The 21434-nt window shown below is 42.8% G+C and overlaps 1 protein-coding gene across 2 annotated transcripts in view; it reads left to right on the forward strand.

Annotated features, from left to right (window-relative positions):
- The window catches only part of mpp7a (MAGUK p55 scaffold protein 7a), a 147981-nt gene that overhangs the window by 25464 nt on the left and 101083 nt on the right, over window positions 1–21434 (forward strand). Inside the window, exons 1-2 of one of the 2 annotated variants that reach the window (XM_080050159.1) lie at window positions 10417–10484; window positions 16832–16991. In XM_080050159.1, coding sequence (XP_079906285.1) covers window positions 16955–16991 — 37 coding nt within the window. In that variant the 5' untranslated portion in view covers window positions 10417–10484; window positions 16832–16954. Of the gene's footprint in view, window positions 1–10416; window positions 10485–16831; window positions 16992–21434 lie in introns of those variants that run through there. The other variant, XM_080050158.1, reaches the window with a different exon arrangement.

Here is a 21434-nt window from a genome sequence, read left to right on the forward strand (position 1 = left end):
TTACTAACACTTATACACACTTAGCCCCACTCGGGGAAAAGAGAAGCAGATGTGGGCTGCTCTTAAGACGTGTTCTTAAACAGTATTTTTTTGATTTTATGAAAGAGAAAATACTTTAAGGGATGAGAACTATCTGGTTGTCTGGCAAATGTACTTCTGTCTAGCAGCCCTACCGCTATTAAACAGCAACAGACTGCTGTTTACCTGAGCTTCTCTATTGGACCTTTTCTATGGGACCTTGTTTGGGCTAATCTACACTTGACAATGATAGGAATATGTCCAAGACTGTACCACTCCATCCTTCACAATCTGATGTTGGATATTGGAATGTTTTCAATTGAACAAACCCAAACCACTTCTTCTCAAATATCTTGTTTTGATGTATCTGCCAGTCAAAGGATGGATGAAGGGCTAATTATCAGGTGAAAGTTGTATATCCAAGTGTGGATCTACATTATGGTGGTCCATCTCGCTGCTTGGTCTCAGATCTCAGTCCATTGTGGCTGGCAGTTCTGGAGCCAGTCTGGTACTGTGCTGCTGACCATAGCAGCCCGGCCGACAGTTGTCTTGTTGTACCCGGAGCAGCAGCTTTAACGCAGCATCTGTTCCCAGCAAAGCTGCTCACACTCCACCTCACCACCTTTCTCCGTCTGCTGTATCAGCATTCCTCCATCTGCTTTCCAATGGAGTCAGCATCAACAGGGGTTTCCACCACCTCATCACTGTCATGGTTTGTGTTGTTTCTGTCAACAACATGTTTCAAGTTAAAGCCAGTGATTCTGGAGAACGCTTGTTGTCAAAATCAGTGAATATCTCCTCATGATCCGCTACCTGTCAGTACTGTGTATGCATGCTAAAAAGAAATCTTATGTTGTATACACAGCCTAGGGTCTATAAACAGGTATGTAAACCCGCTGTAGCTAGCAACATGTTGGTTTACAGAGCCAAGATTGTGTATAAACAATTGCTTTTTCTTCTCAGCGCACACACAGTATAGGTAGCAGATCGTGAGGAGATATTCATGCTTTTGACAAACATTCTCCAGAATCATTGACTCTGAATAACTGCCACCTTTTTAAATGAGGCAATTTGAGAGACACATTGTGTCCATTGACATTATCTGAGACACTGCAGTCTATTGAATTAACAAGGTGGGACATTAAAGTACTCTCAGGTAGGTAGCAAGTAGGGCAAGTATATCTCATTGTATATATTATGGCATGTTAGGGTTTGTCTAGAAGGGGAACCAGTTTGTGTGAGAGTATGAATCAAGCGTGTCAAAATGAAGCAGGTGCACCCAAGTGTAACATGGAGTGCTCTGGTAGAACTGACAGATACTTCTACTGTTCCTGCTCGTAAACATTGCTCCCACTCTCTCTTATCAGACAGATGTTCACAAGCTGTCACGCCTCATACGTCGTCAGTGTAAATTGATAATGATGTCGTTCTTCGCACTCTGCTGACTCGTGTGTCACCGTGAACGGTTGCACCAATATAGTGTTACCTCTGATGATGTAATGCTAGAAAAACAATAATACACACAGCAGAGCTTCGAAAGCAAGGCTTGAATGGTGATCTGTGCATGCCAACCAAATAGATCTCAGCCCCGGACAGGAGGGTGTTATTTGTCAAACTAGAGGTGTCTGGTATTACATCTACGGGGCCCACCACCTCTACCACTGTGTCCTTGAGCAAGGCACTTAAACCCAAACTGCTCCAGGGGCGCCGTAATGGCTGACCCTTCGCTCTGATCCCCTCAGGAGTGTGGTAACTTGAGAGGGGATATCGATATACCTTGTGGAAATTGACAAATAAAGAAACTTAACTTAACTTTAGCAGAACTCCCGCTGTGCTAGATTTAGCATAATTGTGTGTAAGGCAGGACTTTTAAGAAAGTCGTGTTGTGTTGTGCAAACAGGTTTAATACTTTGTGGTAAGTAACATGTTTAAATAACAACATTTTGTTACCTCACTATAACAGCATTTACTAACTTGGTACAATGAGGCCCTACAGCGATAATTACTCCACAGAAACTCCAAACTTGCCCTGCATTCCTGCCAGCACTTATCTTGGAAGAGGAGTTTTTCCAGCTTTTTTCAATTTATGACGCGCGAGTATCTGCCAAGTGATTTTGCTTACTATGCAGAGTTGCGTAGGTTGCATGCGCATACACTTGAGCTTTCCCATGTGTCATTAGGCTAAGTGTGTGGGGCTCAGCTGTTGGTGCTCCGGCCCATCTGTCTTACTGTCCTGTGTGTCCCGGTCAGGGTCAGGTCACCTCAAGGACTTGCTCCGTCACTCTAGAGGATCCTGTGTCCACACAGAGTGGACAAGTGTAAAGAACAGGGTGCAGAGTGCTGGATGCGTCGTCTGCTGAGGGGGAGAGGAGAAAAGTAAGCTGTGTTTGTTGACCGTAGATGCTCGGATTCCACAGCTCGGTCTGTGTGTAAGGAGTTCAAGTTGAGCTTGTTATTTTGCCTCTTACACTCCTCTTACACCGACATTTGATCTCTTGTGCTTAGAAAGCAGTTTTACCCTGTGGCCTCCAGATGAACTTCATCTGTGTCTCACTACAAAATATGTGGTTTTAAAAGCTAGCCATCTTTGAGCATATTGCTGCGAGTTAGTCACATTGTATATGTTACAGTTTTCCAAAGTTGTTTATTCCAATCCAGTCCTCTGCTGTCTAATATAACCTTTGGGAAACCATGTCTCCTTTTGTGGAGCAGCTTATCTCTGACAAAGGAGCTTATCCAACACAAGCTTATTGGCGAATGCTGAGTTCATGTCATATTGGGGTTGTGGTTATTAGAAGTGTTTAAGTCTTTCCCTTCACTACCAACACGTACCTTTGCAACGTGACATGAATGCAGCATAACCTACAATGTTCTTCCATTTCCACTGAGAAGAGTATTTGCTTTCTCTCAAAGGCGTCAATGTGTGTGTATAAAGTTCACCAAAGTTAAAATGTGTGCAGATTGAAAGGCATATTTTTCACTTTTCAGATTTCAAACGGTAGTTTCACCTTACCTTAGTCAGTTGGTCTAATATGGCGTTTGCTGGCCTCACGCTTAAGTATCCTGTTCATTAACGAGAAAAGCGGCATGTGGGAAACGGCTAACCTCGACCTTTAAAAAAGCCATTCCCAGTCTGAATAAAATAGCAACAGTAACATTTGAATATCGTCTCACAGTCTATCTGCTCCAAACAGTGCATCTTTGTCCAACCAGAGGAATGTTTCTCACCACATGGCCGGAGTGCTTCAGAGCACTGGCAGCACCAAGCCTTGTTTTACACTGTGTGGAATCTCCCTGGTTCAACGCTGGTATTCAAACAAACTCACTGTTTTTATTTGTGTAACTACTCCCTTATTCACAAGCGCAGACATCATTTAAACCTGCCTGTTTCCTAACTGCATCTGAAGAGGCCTTGGCTGTCTGTGGGCGCTTTGTGGGCGGTTGAGGGAGTGTGATTGAGGACGAGGAGGCATTGAGGAGCGCTCGGTGGTCTGGAATTCTCCTGCCAGAGTGAGTAACTATGAGGATGTGAAAAGCTTCACTTGGGCTGATTTACACCTGTGTTTGTGTCCTGGGTAAGAGGAAGAGGAAGCACTGTGCCCTGTGTGTGGATTATAGTGTCCCCAGCAGTGGGTGGCATTGGGTGCCCCCCCGCCCCCCTAGAGGGAACTTCAGTCTGAAATAATGAAAGAATTTGATTTCTGATGAAACTTTGTATAAAAATGGCTCTGGTTGTGTGGTTAAAAAATGCATGTCATCCTGTCTTTGAGAATGATGTGAATGCTTTTTTTCTTTTGAAAAGCCACTTTCCATTGAACAGCCTCATGTCAACATGTGGCTACATGATTACATGCTTTCCTCTTCTCTCTGATGCATTCCACCTATATTTCATAAACCACTCTTTTCACAAATAAAACGGATATAGAGAGTTGAGCAAAATACATCGCTGAGTCACCTATTATGCAAACATTTACTTTATTATGGCTTTTCTACATTAGTATGGGTCTAACCCTAACCCTATGGACACCACATCATAAAAACAGTTCATAGTAGAATCTCCAAATTACTATTTTGAACCTCAAATTTGTTAAATATGTTACCTTTTTAAGCTGCACAGTTACAAAACCCTAGCCTGGTCCAAACAGACCATCCTACTTCATTTGTACAGAAGGTCTGGAAGTGCTGTAATTGGCAAACGTTCACTCACTTTGAGGCGTGTGTCTGTTGAAGTTTAAATCTATTGGATCTGCCCAGTGCCACTCTGGATTAGCCAACCAATCGCATAATGTTTGGTCGTCACGTGTGTTATGAGCCGGCTTCTGACGGTGCGTTCCAGTTGTACAGGCAAATCGGAAATTTCCGACTTCACTACATATTGTGGTCTATGGATCTACAACGGCTCTGGCAACGGTAACTTGCTAGAGCCTAACGTTTAGTTATTTGGATGAGAAAGGTTGTCGGCGTCCATATTTTTGCGAGCAGATGCACTGGAACACAGACAGGTCGGAACTCGGAACTACCAAGTCGGAAATCTCCGAGTATAAAGGAACGCAGCATTCAACTGAAACTGGAGCGCGACTTCGACTTCATCGTTCTCAGCCACTCGCTCTGTTTGCTGATTTGACGGCTGTAGATTTTCCTGAGAAAACTGATAAATTCACCGCACCCCCAGTCTGACTACTGAAGGGAAAATGAAATTTGAGCGCAAGTAGGTAGGCGGGCTAGGCCAGGCTAACAAAACCCCCTTTTTCTTCCAGAATCCAGTAATTATTTTGTAGGGTGTCTATTTTTCGCTTGAGTCCAGTCTCTTCACAAACATGACTCTGCCCTCCCAGCTGAGAGGAATCTAGTATTTGTTTGTTTTCCTTCTTAAGGAGTTTAGCAGCAGGATTATGAGGGGCTAAAAGTGATGTCTTTGTTTTTCGCAGATGGCGTGCCTCTTCTTTTCCGAGCAACACATGATTTAGGCTTGCTAGGTCATTATTCCTTTCTCACGTTCAGGTATTAGTCTCCCCCCTCTGAGCCGACAGGAGCACAGCTGCTCAAAGGGTGAGGCGTGGCCGCTTCTGGCTTTGTTTTCAAGGTGGAATATGGTGAAACACAAAAGGACAAAAGAAAGCCTCAGTGTGTCCATTCAAACACCTGTGCTCTGCAGGTGGAAGGCTGAAGGACAGAGATGCAGCGCTGTCGGGGTTGTTACTCAAATCAATGTGTTCCATGTAGTAATACAATCTAATCTTAATTCAATGTTAGGGGGCACTATCTCTTTGGGCAATATTTTAGCAAAAGGAAAACAACACCTGATTGAATGCAATGTGGTTGTGGATAATATAGAATGATCTTGTTACACTTGAATTGGAGCCTGGGTAGTTCACGATTGCAAGTAAAAATGCATAATGCTCAAAAAAGCCACATTTCAACGGAAGTAATGCTTATTTAGCATTAACTAACGGTTTGTGCTTAGTTATTAACAGTTAGTCAATGCTTGGTGACAAATTAACTATGCTCTGTTAACTAAAGCTTACTTTAGCATTTACTAAGCATAAGGGTTAGCTAATGCTTAGTTAATACTTATTAATCATTAGCTAAGCAGTTATTAACGGTAAGTTAACGTGTAGTTAATTCTTATTGAACATTAATTTAGCATTAAGTAACAGTTCATTAATGTACCCTTATTGTAAAGTGTTACCGACTAATCTAGAAACTGATGTACATGAATGTTTGCCCGCTCGTAGGGCTGATGTCTAACCCTCTCTGGCTTCTGCTGGGACTGCCTTAAGGGGCTGTTTTTTTAGCTCACGTCTCAAAGTAAACTAGCCCTAAAATGTTAATCTTTCCAACTCCTGAGCACCATACTGTATGTTTGGGTCGTCATCGTTGTAACCCAACCGGAATTTGACCCTCTCCACTCACACTCTGGCTGTCCTCCTGTGGTGCTAGCTGTGCCTTGTGTGCTCCCCTCCATCCACTCACTCACTCACTCACTCACTCACTCACTCACTCACTCACTCACTCACTCACTCACTCACTCACTCACTCACTCACTCACTCACTCACTCACTCACTCACTCACTCACCCAGACCAGAACCCTGCCTGGTTGTACAGGACACATATCGTATTGGCACATATTAGCTTGCTGCAGAAATAGCTGTAACAGGAAACTGCGGTAAACAAAACAGACAAAGACATGTTAGTGGTCATTTTATGGTACCAGTGCAACTTCTCTATACATTTGAGGGTCTGAGAGCCTGAACATTGTCACTGTACTCGGGGACAGGTTATCAAGTGTTCCAGGATAGACTTGGTGGTGTTTGACTGTTCCCAAGAAAGTTTAGGAATTCTGCTTAGGTATGCAGCCTCGGCTCGGAAGTTGGACCAAGGTCACCGGTTTTGGTTGATGATATGAGGGTTTTCCTTTTAGCGGCAGTGATGAGTGAATGCTAAAATAGGGTTATTTTGTCTCAAAGCTAAACAGCATGACAGGATGGCAGTTGGACAGGATACACAGCAGCTTCCAGATAAACTGATAGGATTTGGTTACTTTTCTGTCTTTACCAACCAGGCCTTCTGGTTGTCTTTTGTTCTTTCTCTCTTTTTTGTTTCTTTCCAACTTATCTTATTCTTTCTCTCCTCTCTCTCTCTCTCTCTCTCTCCCTCCCCACCAATAATGGATCTGTAAATGGGCTTGCTTCCACTTCCCGCTGTGGCACTGTAAACGTGTGTGCGAGGAGCAAACACTTTTGACCTTAGTGTGTGTGTGTGTGTGTGTGTGTGTGTGTGTGTGTGTGTGTGTGTGTGTGTGTGTGTGTGTGTGTGTACGTACCTGTAAAAGAAGCTTTGTGAGGACCAATGCAAGCTTTTTACCATCTTAGTGAGGACATTATTGGTAATTTAGGACATTTTCCTGGTCCTCACTTCTTTACAGGGTTGTTTTAGGGGACTTGGTTTTACCGTTCAGGTTAGAGTAGGGTTTGGTTACGGACGGTTAGTGTGAGGTTTTGAGTTAGGCATTTAGTTATGATGGTAAGGGGCTACGCAATGCACTATTTCAATCATGGTCCTTACAAAGAGGGAAGTACAAGGTTGTGTGTGTTGCATCTAGGGCTGCAACTAACGATTATTTTGATAATCGATTAATCTGTCGATTATTTTCTCGATTAATCGATTATTAATTGATTAGTGTTTTGGTCCGTAAAATGTCAGAAAATGGTGAAAAATGTTAATACATTTTCCAAAGCCCATGTTGACGTCCTCAAATGTATTGTTATGTCTAAAACACACAGATATTTCAGTTTACTGTCATAATAGGATTAAAGAAACCAGAAAATATTCACATTTGAGAAGCTGAAATCAGAGAATTTGGAAATTTTTCATTAAAAAATTACTCGAAACGATTAATCGGTTATCAAAATAGTTGGCGATTATTTTAATAATCGATTAATAATCGATTCGTCGATTAATCGTTGCAGCTCTAGTTGCATCACTGTTTCCTTGTCAGTTTCATCCTGCCTGTCAAACCAGCGTTGACTCCCTGCCCCAGCCCCGGGCCTCACCAGGTGAGGCCATTCACTCAATAATTAGGTCTGTGAATCTTTTGGAATCCCACGATTTGATTCTGATTCTTGGGGTCACGATTCGATTCCAAATCTATTTTTTGATTAAACACAATTCCAAAAATGGATTTCTCGTTTCAGTACATAAGAGGATTTCAGATCTACTCCAGTCCATTGTGTGCTAAGAGGTGTTGTGGCAAAATATGTCATGAAAGCTAATTTAAAGTCCATGTCTCATTTGTCTTCATTTCAATCTTTTTAATATCTATCGATTTTGGCAAATAATGAATCGATTTATTTCACCTCCCCTACAAATAATACTAGGTGAGTATGTATGTTACCCAGCAGCGCTGGCATTGTTCAAGGCCTTCCAGATTAGTGCAGCTTATGGCCTCTATCCCTCTCTGCCCATGCGCCTCATTGCAGGTGCGCTGCTATTTGTGGCTCAAATCGCTCATCTGAAAATCGATCGTCATGTAATTAATGTCAGTGGGGCGGGCGGTGGAGTTACAGAGTACATATAGATAATGTTTGCATAGAGTGTTATTGAACAAATACAATTTCACTCAGGCCTAGCCGACTCCAGCAAGGCTTAAGTAGAGCAATAAAGCACTCCCATCAATGACGTTTTTTTGATCAAGCAAAGTGTTTGTTAAAGCAAACCCCACTCCATCCACTCTCTATCTGTCTCTCCTCCTGCTGAGTTAAAAGCATAATTCATTCTACCGCTTCATCTCTACCATTAATTGAATTGGTCATTAACAGGTCGGCGGCGAGCCTGAATGAGTGTGTTGTGTTTTTGTGTGTGTGTGTGAGAGACGGTGGAATGCGTGAGTGGCGACTCAGTAGTGACTGCGGTCTCGTCCCCCTGTTAATGGGTCAGAGAGAGACAAAGAGCTGTTGTGTCCGCATGGGAACCAGAGAGCAGGGACGGCAGGGCCACAAAGAGGCGGAAGAGGTGTTGTAGCAGCCAATACTGTCATAATAAGAGCCAATAACGTAATACTTTTTCATTTTTGATGTAATTATAGCCCATCATGTAGTAAATTGCCAAGAACGAAGGCCTTATTAGATTTAATGAACATAACAAATGTTTGCCCATAATATAGAGTAGGGGTGTTTGTGTGGTCAGGTCTTTGAGCAGGTATTTAAAAGAGGCAATAGTAAGTAAATGTGATGCTTATAGCCAATATATCGTACTTAAAGCTATAGTGTGTAACTTTTTCATATCAATGAATGTCGGTTACATTTAAGCCAATCGGCCAAGCAAGTTGACACATCTGATTAAGCCTACCGCCCCCATAGAACTCTCTGTATCTCACACAATAGTAAGTCTGCAACTGATGTTTTGCAACGTTTCCTTTTGCATTCAACATTTCTATTAGTAATCTTTTATTCTATAAAACAACTGAAGCATCACAGTTTTTCTTTTTCTTTTTGTAGGTTGATGGGTTTAACTCATGTACATTTTGACTTGTCATATAAGCCATAACACAGTGACTCAGCATGCACAATACCAGCTACATGGAAATCATTTTATAATATACTGCTGTGCTTTTCATACTGTGACATGTTGACATTTCTTCTGTGAAAAAGGGTTCATTATTTGGCACTGCCCTTGTCAAATGTTATGTTAGGCACAGTGCACAATTTATTTCTTTATTCACGTTACCTTTGTTTAACCAGCAAGTCTCTTAAAGAAGAAAGACCTTGCCGAATTGGCCTCATAAAGTAGTCTAACAGTCATATTAGAAGAACACATACAGAGTTTAATACCATTCATGAACGGAATAAAAGAAAGAAGCTTGACTATTTACTGCACTACACTATACTGTATGTACAAAACATTTAGTTGAGCTTTTTTATTTTCTTATTTATTTCTTATTGCAGCCAGCACTATAGCCGATCAACAGTAAAGTCTTGTCAAATCCCCCTTTTAAACTGGAATTGTGCTCGTTAAACAGTCATGCGGAGAGGTGTTGATTTGAAAGGCGAGTGCTGCAACAAAAAAAACATTGTAACATGATAATAGAAAGTGTCATTTCCTTTTGTCAACGAGGTCGCACATACACACAACCCAGTCTGCTGCCAGTCTGCATGGCCCCTTCTTAGTTTTTAGCTAGCAATGGGGCCCTGGCAGCCAGTGGATGAGATTACTGGAGCCCATCTTTACTGGCACCCTGAGGCTCATCTGAGGTCGTGAAGAGGACGCAGACAAACACACACGTACAGTGTGGCGCATGCACGCACGCACGCACACACGTACACACACACAAAAGCAACTATGTCATCTTGCACTGTCTGCTACTTTCCATAATAGTTTTTTCTTCCTAATGTGGAGACTGGGGAAATTGAGTTAGGCGAGTGCTCCATCTAGTGGCCGTTAGTTGTCACTTCAGTTTGAGAGGACACTGCACTGTAAGTACATTGAGTCATATGGTATCTGGCATGGGTGCTTTACCATAACACTAATTTAAAAAAAAAGTAATGCAATAAATTAAAATTATGTTGTCAGTTCTGATTGGGGAGTTCCAGAATGACATTGTCACTGATGTAAATGTGCAATAAATGAATTGTGCAACATGAGCAGTCATACTGTTGTAGGATGTGTGCACAAAAATGTATTCACAGGCAAATGTTTTCTCACATTGATTAACACTGTTTATCTTTGTTTACAATTGAGTAGAAGTGTGAGCTTCAGTAAACAAAATGAAAGGGTGGAGCATTGCTTGTCTTCAGTTAGAACACAAAACTTGTGTTACAGGTTGGTTCAGTTGAGCTGATACACCTGATGGGTGGCTGTCTTCCTGTAATGGGAGGATTTAGTTTAGTGTGTGGTTTAATAGTGGAGTGGGAGTGCCCACTGCTGCGTGTGAAATTGTGTTTCTGTGGCAGGAAGAAAGAGTGTCCCGGTAAGTCCCAGCACGGCTAATATGGCTTTATCTACGTTATTTTCACAATCTGCATGAGTGTATTCTCTTTATTTGTATATTTGTCTGTTCTCCTAACGCCTGTGCTTCCACATAGATCTAGAAAACATAGATCTCATTCTCACTGTGGTCACAGGAATATTGTCCAGAGAAAGTGACTTTGACCATTGATTTCCTTAGTGTTTGTTGCTTTAAATGCGGGTCACTCCACGCTAATAAGTATACACTTATTCAGTTATTGATTAAGAACTTTAAACATCATGCTGCAATAGCAATGTTATCATATGTTTACTTCAAGGGAAACCAAACCGCTAACCTGGAGGTGTGAGACTCGGGAGATGGCGCGGTTGTAAAGCCTTAAAGCTAGTTTGACACATCCAGCAGACATTCATTGTAGTACAAATCTGCAATAAATATCCATTACACTAGAGACCCAGAGTCTGTCACCTTTTGATTTTCCTGGACTGCTCTGACTCGTATTCTTCCATATCAGTGAGCCCTGAAACATCTTTCCATTTCTCTTGTAAATGCTACAATCTCTTAAAGGATTTTCTTTTTTCAAACACTCCATCCAGTTGTGTGTTGAGGTGGCTGAGAGTGCACAATGACTTCATGCCTCTCTGGAAAAGACCAGTTGACCCAAACTCCAAGAGGAGTAATAGCTCTGTGCTGTGCGTGTATGTGCTTTACAACGCACATGTTCGCACTGATAGGCAGATGTATTTTATGTGGAAAGTACTGGACGCTTGTGAGCGACACGTGGCAAAAGATTCTATACTGTCAAAAAATAAATCAATCCCAGCTGAGGCCAAGAGAAGATATATCTTCCCATTTGTCGTCATGGGTTAATACTAGTGGTCATAGAGATCCACATTTGCTCCCTCCTAATCTGTTTCCATATATGCTTTTATTAGTGACATGCATCCGCTTCTTCCATCGTTATTACTGCCCCTCTCCACAGCAGTCAGCAGTCAGTCCAGGAACATTAGCCGTTGCCAGGTACCGCTGGGTCTTAATTTAAGCAGCCCCAATCCCTTGTAAAGCTAACGGCTATTAAGGAAAAGCCGTATGGCACACGCCTGAAAACACAACCCTCTCCCAGGCAGCGTCACGCGCCTCATGCCTAATGGGAATGGACGTGGTGACATTTTGCCAGCGCTGTGAGCAGAGGCAGGAGAAAAGACATTATTCAACAATGTGTTTTTCCACCGAAGAAACAGAAAAGGCAAAAGAGGGCTGTCCGACTGTGCTGTGCTGTGTGCTGGCATCAGGAGGATTTTTTCGGTATCATAATTTCAAGATGTCATGTCGATGAACATTCTCCCCCCTCGACCGCGGTTTAATACACTGCAATTATGCACAGCCCATTGAAATGTAGCTCCGCCGTGTGCCTCCGTGTAAATGAATGTTCGGCCTTTACCACAGTCGGTTACACTGCAATTATACTCTTATGATTGTGTCATGTACAGTTGTGTGCATGTGGCTGTAACCCTATCTACTTCTGTCTGTCTGACTTTGCACTCTGTGGTTCCTACAAGCCAATATGATGTAGAGCAGTTGAAACACAAATTGATTTTACATCCAATCTGTCTTCACAGCTAGCCCATACTAATACCCCAAAGCTGGAGCTCACCAACGGGCCTGGAACTCAAACAGTGTTGTTTTTCATATAAGGAGCAACTATATTATTTATTTTAAATCCGAGGGTTAGTTCATCTTTCTTCCTCTGTCTCCTCAGCCATGTCAAACTCTTGCTCCCTCTTTCTAAACAGCTTTCACTGCACAAATATTCGGAAGCCTCTTTTGAGCACTGGAAGGCTGTGTGCTCTCTGCTACAGTTGACTTGTATGTAAGCAAACAAGCATATCCAAAAAAGAAATGTTGCCTTTAACATGCAGCCGTTGATAACACAGAATCTTCTCGTAACAGGTCAAAATGAGAAAGATTATTTAAGACAAAAGCAGCAGCAGCAGCAGCAGCAGCACATTGGACAATAAACCCTGGTTTTCATTTTACTAAAGACCAAGATGAGTGCAGAAGCAAAGCCTCACGGGGTTGCAAGAGACAATACAACATTAGGTAACATGAGTAGGTGTCACGCAGGCTGCCACATAGATCTTCAACACATCACCAAGGAGCCGTGTAGATAAACTCATCAGATTGGGAGCAGATCAACAGACGCTGAAGCTGGTGGATAGCTTTGGAGCAAACGTGTCCTTTGAGCTGAAACCAGAGCAGGTGTGACATGGGTGGCTTTGGATGGATGGATGGATGGGTGTCTGTAACGCGATGAAGAGGATCAGTGTCATCCATGGTGGCCCAGTAAAAACAGCCAGTATAAACCCACCTTCCTGTCACTGGATGTGGGACAATCCAGGACAGAACACTCCATTGGCACCCTGGGGAGGTTACAGAGCTGACCTCTATACCGTGTCCTGTTGAAGGACTTCCTGTCCAGGTCCTGGCGGAGGCAGCATGCTCCTCCCACCCTGTGAACCCTGTCAACACTTTACAGCTTTACATGTGTTTCTCTTTGTTCCTTTTCCTGATTAGGATCTCGTTGTCCTTTGGCCAATTTCTTTGAATGGTGATCTTTACAGCGGCCAGGTCACTCTCAGGAGAACGGGAAGGAGCAAAAGGTTGTTTAGTAAAACGGATATAAAGTTCTAAATTCAAACCATACTCTAAATTCTTTTGATAGCCTCTTTAATGTGATAGGTATTGCAGTGTTTTTCACTGTCAGTCATTCCCCTCCTGACTGTGTTATTCCTCTCGCTGACTTCCAGCTGAGTCAGACGGCTCTGCCCGCGCTCCCCCTGGCCAGACGGCCAGGCTTGTTTTTGAAAGGTGCAGAAGAATAAGAAGTCTTCTTCACCTCCCTGTTTCCAGCTTTCCACCCATCCATCCATCTCCCCAATCTATTTTCTCTTTAAATACAGAATTTGACCTCAGGTTTCAAACTCCGTACGAGGCTGTGCGGACACAGAATGCGTCCCCTGACATCCAAACATACAGGTCTATGTGAATGAGAGGTGCCTCGGCTTGTCACGGCTGGAGTTTCAGGGCGAAAACTCCCCTGCAATACTGAAAGCTCCCACTAGATGGTGGCAGAACCATTTGAGGGAGGGAAACTTCACAGGGGTTGAGGAAGGCACATCTCCTTGCAATTAAGCGTATCCCATCTTTTGTCCACATGGCAAAGTGTCCCTTCACTCCCCACATGACCATCTGATATTGTGTGATCTGAACAGACACGGTTAGAGCATTCTGACAGTGGGGAATGTTTCTTTAACTCTGCCTGTTATGGTCCTTTTGGGCCTTTTTTAAAGAGTCCCAGGTGTTCCCGGGCCCTGCGACATGCTTCCTGGCCCATTCAAAAGATCCTCAAATGGAAAGATGGATCTTTCCCCAGATTGGAGAATTTGTGGTCATTCCCCTTTGGATGCAACAAAAGGCAAATGACTGGTATTACAGCACGGCATACCTTAAGGGTATTCATGTCCCTTGTCTTTCCGTATGTCTGTCATTCCAATCACAAAGCCTTATGACAATACCGTGCTGTAGCCCTCTCCATGAAACACTGAACTGATTTAGCATGGGTCAGTTCTCTTGGCATGAGCTCAGTGGCTGTTAGGTTCGGTCCCCTGTTCAAACTGGCCTGCTGGAGAGATTTTGTGGTCAGTGCTCGAGGCGCCGCTGCCCTTCTCTGCTGGTCCCCTTAACCTATTTTATTGAAGTATGCAAAGGGTTGAACAGCACTGAACTCCCATTTCATCAGGTTTTAAGTTTGCACATGCAACGCTCATGCAAATGATTGACAAATTTGGCCTACAGATCGGCGCTGGCGTGACACAGTTGCAGGGTTTTGAATTTGTCCCCCAGATCCCCTCTCGTTGGAAAATCGATCCTTCTTTAAGTACTGTTTGATGAATGCACCATATTTTGTACATCTCAATCCAGATGAAAAATGGCCTTTTTCTGATATGCACTCACTGGCTTGCTTACCTGCTCACTCAGGCATCCTCTGGACTGCATTGTCTAGATGCTTTTTCCACAAGGCTACACCCGGGGTCTGCAAGGCCCTGAGGTGAGTTCACATCGCAGTATGTCAGACAGGCATGGTAGCATTTTGCTACGTGGGCTGTCGTCTTGGCAGGCTCAAGCCTCCACCTCTGCATGTGTTTGTACACACATGCCAGGCAAAGTGCCAGGAAATAGTCACTCCTGTGCAGCTGTCACTGCGGGGGCTGAGTCAGAGAAAACACATTTCTAATGAATTTCCGGTTCAGTTTTCAGCCACTGAGATGGACATTCAGCCAGAGCATTTCAAACTTAAAGTGTGTGTGGCCGACACCACCTGACCACTGCCTGGGGTCCCAATGAGCTGGAAGGGTGCAGGTGTCTTGACTTTCCCTTTCTCTGCCCTATTGTTTATGAGTCAGCCATAGCACTCTGTGACTCAGTGTCCAACCAGGGGCCAGGTTTAAAATCTTTCTTTACAACTTCTATCAATATGAGAATGGCAGAAGGCAACCTATCTCACATGGGAGTTGCATACCATGGATGATTAAGGTGTGTAACAAGGTGCATGCTTTGAAGAAGCAAAAGGCTCACAGGTAATTGTTTCAATTCCCTTGTTGAGGTTAAGAATGCATCCAGGTGACTCAGGAACCTGTTGAATGCATTTTAAAGTTGCATTTTAAAATGCGCTTGACAATTTGTGTTTGGTTGCTAAATAGGCTATGAAGCCAAGTCAGTACCAACACCAGTGTTAGACATATACAGACTTACACACTAACAGTGACATAATAAAGAGCTTTATGTCTCACCTACTTTGCAAGCCACATTACAGCAGACAGACCTAGTCTTAGCCAGCAAAATTCAAGAGGTGCATCTCGACTTGCAGATTGCTTACTAAGGCTTGACGTGTGTAGCAACTAATAATGTAATAACGGCTCATAATTTCAATGTTATAAAAGTGCATAATGTAATCGGCTCATAATGTAATAAAATCACGGACGCATAACTTAATAAGGGCTTTGCACATAATGTAATAATGTTATAACTTATTACATGAAAAGCCTCATTGACAGCGCTCATAATGTTAGAACGGCTCATAATGTAATAATTGCTCATATAGTGAGAAAAGTGTTGCATTATCATACGTTTACCTCTCAAATAAAGCTGCAAGTAAAGCAAAAGGCATTGGCTTCAGTGCATTAGTAAACTAAATGAGTGAAACCAAGTATTATTTAATAGTCATTTCATTCTCACATTTTATTGTTGTATAAGGTTGGAAAATCAAAAAGTGAACAATAGCACACCCCCTGGAGTGGGGACTCGTGTTCTGTGAAATGTTTGAATGTCTAAGTGTAACGGTGTGGGAGGAGATAAAGCTAGAAAATGTGGCGGAAAATCATCTCAGTTCTGTGCTGAATTTTTTATTTTAAATATGACATCTATGTAGCTATGAAAGCACTGCCTAATTATCTTTCCTTGATTTGGAGAATAACCAAAGTTAAAGGTGGGAGTCTTGAGTACAAGTTTTCTTTCTACTGCGATTAGATTTATGAGTCTGCCTTGGCCAAATCCACACACATTAGCTGTGTTCCTCCTGTTGTGGTTGAGCAGTTTATTGTACACTACTATGTGTGTCTGCACATATGTTGATCCATTGCTGGGGGAGAATTCAATGAGCCACAGTGGTTTTATTTGTGTTCTACATCCCCTTTCTTCCTGTTCCTGCTCTATCTGCCTTTCCAGTTGAGTGCCATTATTTACGAAGCAATGCTTTTCCACGCCTGTTAGATTTTTCACAGGTCTGTGGCATTTGCTCGCTTACTTATCTCCAGCGAATAAAGTTTCCCTCATTTCCGATGGATTTCGGAATACAGCGTGGGATGTGTGTGTGTGTGTGTGTGTGTGTGTGTGTGTGTGTGTGTGTGTGTGTGTGTGTGTATGTGTGTGTGTATTGTGTCTGAGTGTATGGGTGAGGTGATGTTGGCTCATGTTCAAAGCAGGATGTTCAGCAGCTTAGGAAAAAGAGTGTTGGCTTGTAAACACCCAGAGTCAACTGTGAAAGTACTGTCAAGGCACACACATACTGAAGTGAGTCATTCTCTCTCAATCGTTGGCTCATCTACACACAAATGCATATATTTGCTAGTATGGCATATCTTCATATCCATGGCAACGGGTAGCTATAAGATCCTATAACGCACACTCATCAAACATTCACCCACACAACCCAGTATCTGACTGACGCACACGTGCATGTGGCCCATTCTGCCATTTGACAAGTAGGCTCTAAAATCTTGTTCTCTTTGCAGGGCTCCATGGCATAAAGCCCGTCCTCACATTCAGCTGGTCCCTGGGGAGAGCTGCCGAGGAGCTGACGCCCCGCTGCCATATTCCACAGCCCGAGGGGAACCAGGAAGCAGCCGGCAGGAGCCATGCCTGCCCTGGCCACCGGAGCCGGCCACGAGCCAGGTACGCTATCCCCTTTGGGCCTGGAACACAGTCTAAAACACAAGACCAAAAACAGTAAAGTGCTGTTCTAAAAATGTGGGACTTCCAGGGGAAAAAAAAGAAGAGTATTTTGCTACTTTAATTACAGGAGTCCAAATCCATCAATCTTGATGCCCATCACTGCACAATTGCAGAAAATCTGTGCAAGCAAGTGTCGTCCCAGCCTTAAATGAATTTAAATGTCAAACAAAACCATCACCAAAAACAGCGCTATTTACAGTAGGGGAGAGTGGGCTGAGATGTGCCACTTTTTACTCAGTGACTTTAAAGTGAGGCCTTGACAGTAAAGTCTCCAACTCAAATATGTACATATATTTCAGGGTGTTGTGCATCCCCTGCAACACTAACTTTGGATCTGAAATAAACTGTTTAAGAAATATAGCTTTTGGAAAAAAAGTTGTCTTGTGGCACAACTTGCCCCCGGTGTGGTGTAAGTTATGCCACAAGAGAGAGTAACATGGGGTAAATTGTGCCATTGATATATATCCCATAAACTGTAATGCAAGACAAATCCATTAGACAATCACTTATTTAAGGTTTATTTAAAGTAAATATTTTACAAAGATTGAAGGACAATTTTCTTAAACTAGGCCTAAAATAAAATAGGTAAAATCTAATGCTTTTACCTGCAAAGCTCACAATGACAAAGTCACCATCATCATCTTTCTGGCCATCTGAACTCTCATCAGTGGTGCCGTTAAGTTGAATGGAGATGTCAGTCTCTTTTGAGCTACTGTAGACACTCACTTTCTTTTGGTGACCAGCACATACAGCCATACCAATGGCACTACTCTCAGAAATGTACTTTGAGGGGGAGCCTTTAGCTCAGTTGGTAAGGCGTCCCCCTCCCGGGCCGGGCCCAGCAGCAGACCCGGGTTCGATTCCCACCCGCGGTCGTTCTCTGCATGTCACTCCCCTCTCTGCCCTATTTCACCTCTGTCTCTCTGCACTGTCAATAAAGCATAAAAATGCCAAAAAAATATCTTAAAAAAAAAAATAATAATAAATTTACTTTGCACTAGCTGCTCCGCCCTTGTAGAACCAACTTCCACATGGCATATGCGATTCCCCCTCCATTTCTGCCTTTAAATCAAGGCTCAAAACCCATCTGTACATCCTGGTTTTTCCTCCCCATTATCTATCTTACCTCTGCGTGTCTATAATTGTTCAGACACAATAATCAAAAAACCTTGATCATGGAAATTTTACTTTGAAAGGCAAAAAACAGTTTTTTGAGCTTAAATGTAATTATATCTTATTCCATGTTTCTCCCTTCTTTACATGATGAGTCAAATGGATGGCTCTTCTTAAATATGTGGTCACATTTCCAATTTCTTCTATGGTTTTCTAGAAACAAGGGGTGGCACTACTTGTCCACTGGCACAACTCACCCCACTCTCCCCTATATAGTTATTATTAATGCCGTTACACAAGTTCGATTTTTCCTGGGAACATAGACGACACGATTTACGGCAGACAGACCGTATCATTCTATGTTTATGAACAGTACTCAATGAAACTTTGCTTTACCAACGTCATATCACCATTATTAATCTTACATAGTTGCATATAAATACATAACCTCACCTCTATTTATGGACTCATAAACAAAAATGCACACACCGCTGGCACGCACTAGTGTTCTGGTGTCATAAACCAGAACACATCTATTTTATCCAAAGATGCTGCTAGAATCAACAAAAACTGAGAACTCCTCGTAACTACTCTAAATGTATTGAGTTTTCTAAAGCTACTTTGTTTTCAGGAGTGGAGTGCAGCTTCTAAAATTGCGGTAGGAAAATAAACCAAAGTAAATTTTGTGCCTCGTCTGATGAAAAACACACCATTGAAAATATTCGCAGTGGGCAGATTTACAGTTTAACAACAGCACAATAATTGCAAAATATGTGTTCCGTACTCAATCTCTCTTGTTTTGTCTGCTCCGTTCTGAGGAGTGTGAGTGTGTGTGTGTGTAGAGTGTGTGATGTCAGAGTAAGGAACGCGTCAAGCTTGTCAACGCCGAGGCAGCTGCCAGAAATCGCCACCTCTCCCCCCAAGGAGCACTATCCTTCTCTCTGCCTGGCTTAATGGCCGGCTACATCACACACACACACACACACACACACGGACACGCACACGCACACGGACACACGCGCGCGCAGAGGACTCGACCCACTGAGAGCAGGATAGCAAAAGGACAAAAGGAGGACAGACATTAAGTTCCTTTTCTGATGGATAAAGAGTGTGTTCCTTTCAGAGTCCAGACTTTTTAACAGAGTTACCATAGCCCCCGTCGTACTGGAAATTTGTGCAGACCAAAGTAGAAAGCCAGACCGTCAATTACGATTAGAGTCATTTTGGGCAATTACCGGCGAGGGCTCAGGTTTCCAAATAAAACACGTAAAGACTCCTCCGGCCCATCTCCTCCGCTTCCCCCTTGATGGTCCTGTGAAGCTGTGTGTGCAGGTGAAACATGATGAACAGTATGGTGAGCCCTAAGGCCACTCATCTCCAGGCCCCGCTCAAGTCACAGATACACGTGGCTCACCTGGCATTGGGACTGCCTGGCCGGCATTGTGCCAAAGATGACACGGAAAAAATGGTAATATTACTATTGGTATCATAATAATGCTGTTGATTTAAGAGACAAAGTTCCGTTGGGATGATGGAAAATCTGTCTGCTATATGGTTTGCTTTCGAGAGACGAGCCTTTTAGCTGCGTCTGTTCTTGGTCAGATGAGTTAGCGCTGGAGACTACAGCTTCAAGCAGTGTACTAAAGAGAGCAACATGGGGAAAGTAATGTGAAGGAATGATTGCTGACTAAAAAGTCAAATTGACTATTGAATAACCTCGTCTAATACTCTCTTGGTAGACTACTCTAATCCTCTTTTATTATGAAGTTCTACTGCTATTCAATACTATGTGTAGTCGCTGCTGGATGAGGAATCGGTGTATCGGATTTAGTTTTTCTATAATATTGTGCTGTAGTTTTTAATGTTATCTTATCCTGGCTTTATTGGTGCTGTATCACAAACAGTGTTTTCCATCCACAGTTGCAGTTACAAGCAGAACACTAAACACATGACATATTTGAATACACAAGTCAATAAGCCATGATTTCTAGTTCCACTTCACTTTTTTAGCATTTCGGATTAGATAGATAGATAGATAGATAGATAGCTTTATTGTCATATGCACCGTTACAGCACAATGAAATTTGCCTTTTCAGTACACACCTCTCCAAGAAACATACAAGACAGTGACAATAACATGGGTGGACAGGAGATAGTGTAACTGCTTACCAATAATGGAAACAATACAATTCAGCCCAAACAATGGTATTCAAAAACAGCAACACATAAGTACTGAGGGGGTATTAAACATAATGTTTACAACGATCGTCTGTACTTGGGATAATGGGGTTTACCTAACCAGTAAGTCTGGAGCGGCTGTGGTCTGGGAGGCCGTGCGCTCCTCCTCCCAACTTGTCCACATTTCAAAGTGTCCCTGGCAGTGTTTACTGATCCCCAAATTACACCTGATGGTTGGCCAGAACCCTTCTCGTTATCACCCTGCCATTGTTGTGTGAGACTGTATGGGTGAATGATCAGTTTTTGAATGACCATTTACCCAGTTTCCCAAATCATCTCAGTGACAGACTCAAATGGAGAAAAAAAGTTATTCTCTGATTACACACTAAGCTGCCTGCTATTTTCTACGTACCAAGAATGTTTAAAAACTTCAGTATGAACCTACCACTTAAACACAATCGTTATCTTGGCAGTTCTCAGCTAGCGAGCAACAGCACAGAGTGATTTGTATTCATAATTGCTAATATTGCGTTAATTACTTTATTTCAGAGGGACCTCACTGCTTGATACGACATTAAGTATGGATTACAGCACACTCTTGCCCAAGATGAAAAGTAACATCTTAAACTATGTTTCTTGGGTATAGTACACCTAACACGCCTTATGTGGAAATAAATATCTGGCACCGCTGAGTATTTGTATTCATGGCAGAGCATTTGAGCTTGAAGAGGCTGACGTATAGTTCCACTTCAGACAACATCCACATCAGCTCCAGCAGGACTCCTACATACTTCTGGAGATTGTCCACGGACGTAGCAACACCTCGACAGACAAGCATAAATCCACAGAGACAACAATACCTCCTCCACACGCGCGTAGCTGCCAGTAATTACAGAGACATTACAGTATATCCTGCCAGTACCTTTTGCTGCTTTTCTTTTTGCAGTCCTGCCATAAGCAGACCCCTCAACACCATACTCGCACTACACACACAGAAGATAAAGTACAATGCTCAGGCTGTTAACCCTAATGCGAACAAATATTATCATTAATATAACTATTCTTTGGTAGCCGTTCTCCTATTTCATCGCC

Source organism: Ammodytes marinus, assembly GCF_949987685.1.
Source record: "Ammodytes marinus genome assembly, chromosome: 21".
Taxonomy (NCBI): Eukaryota; Metazoa; Chordata; class Actinopteri; order Uranoscopiformes; family Ammodytidae; genus Ammodytes; species Ammodytes marinus.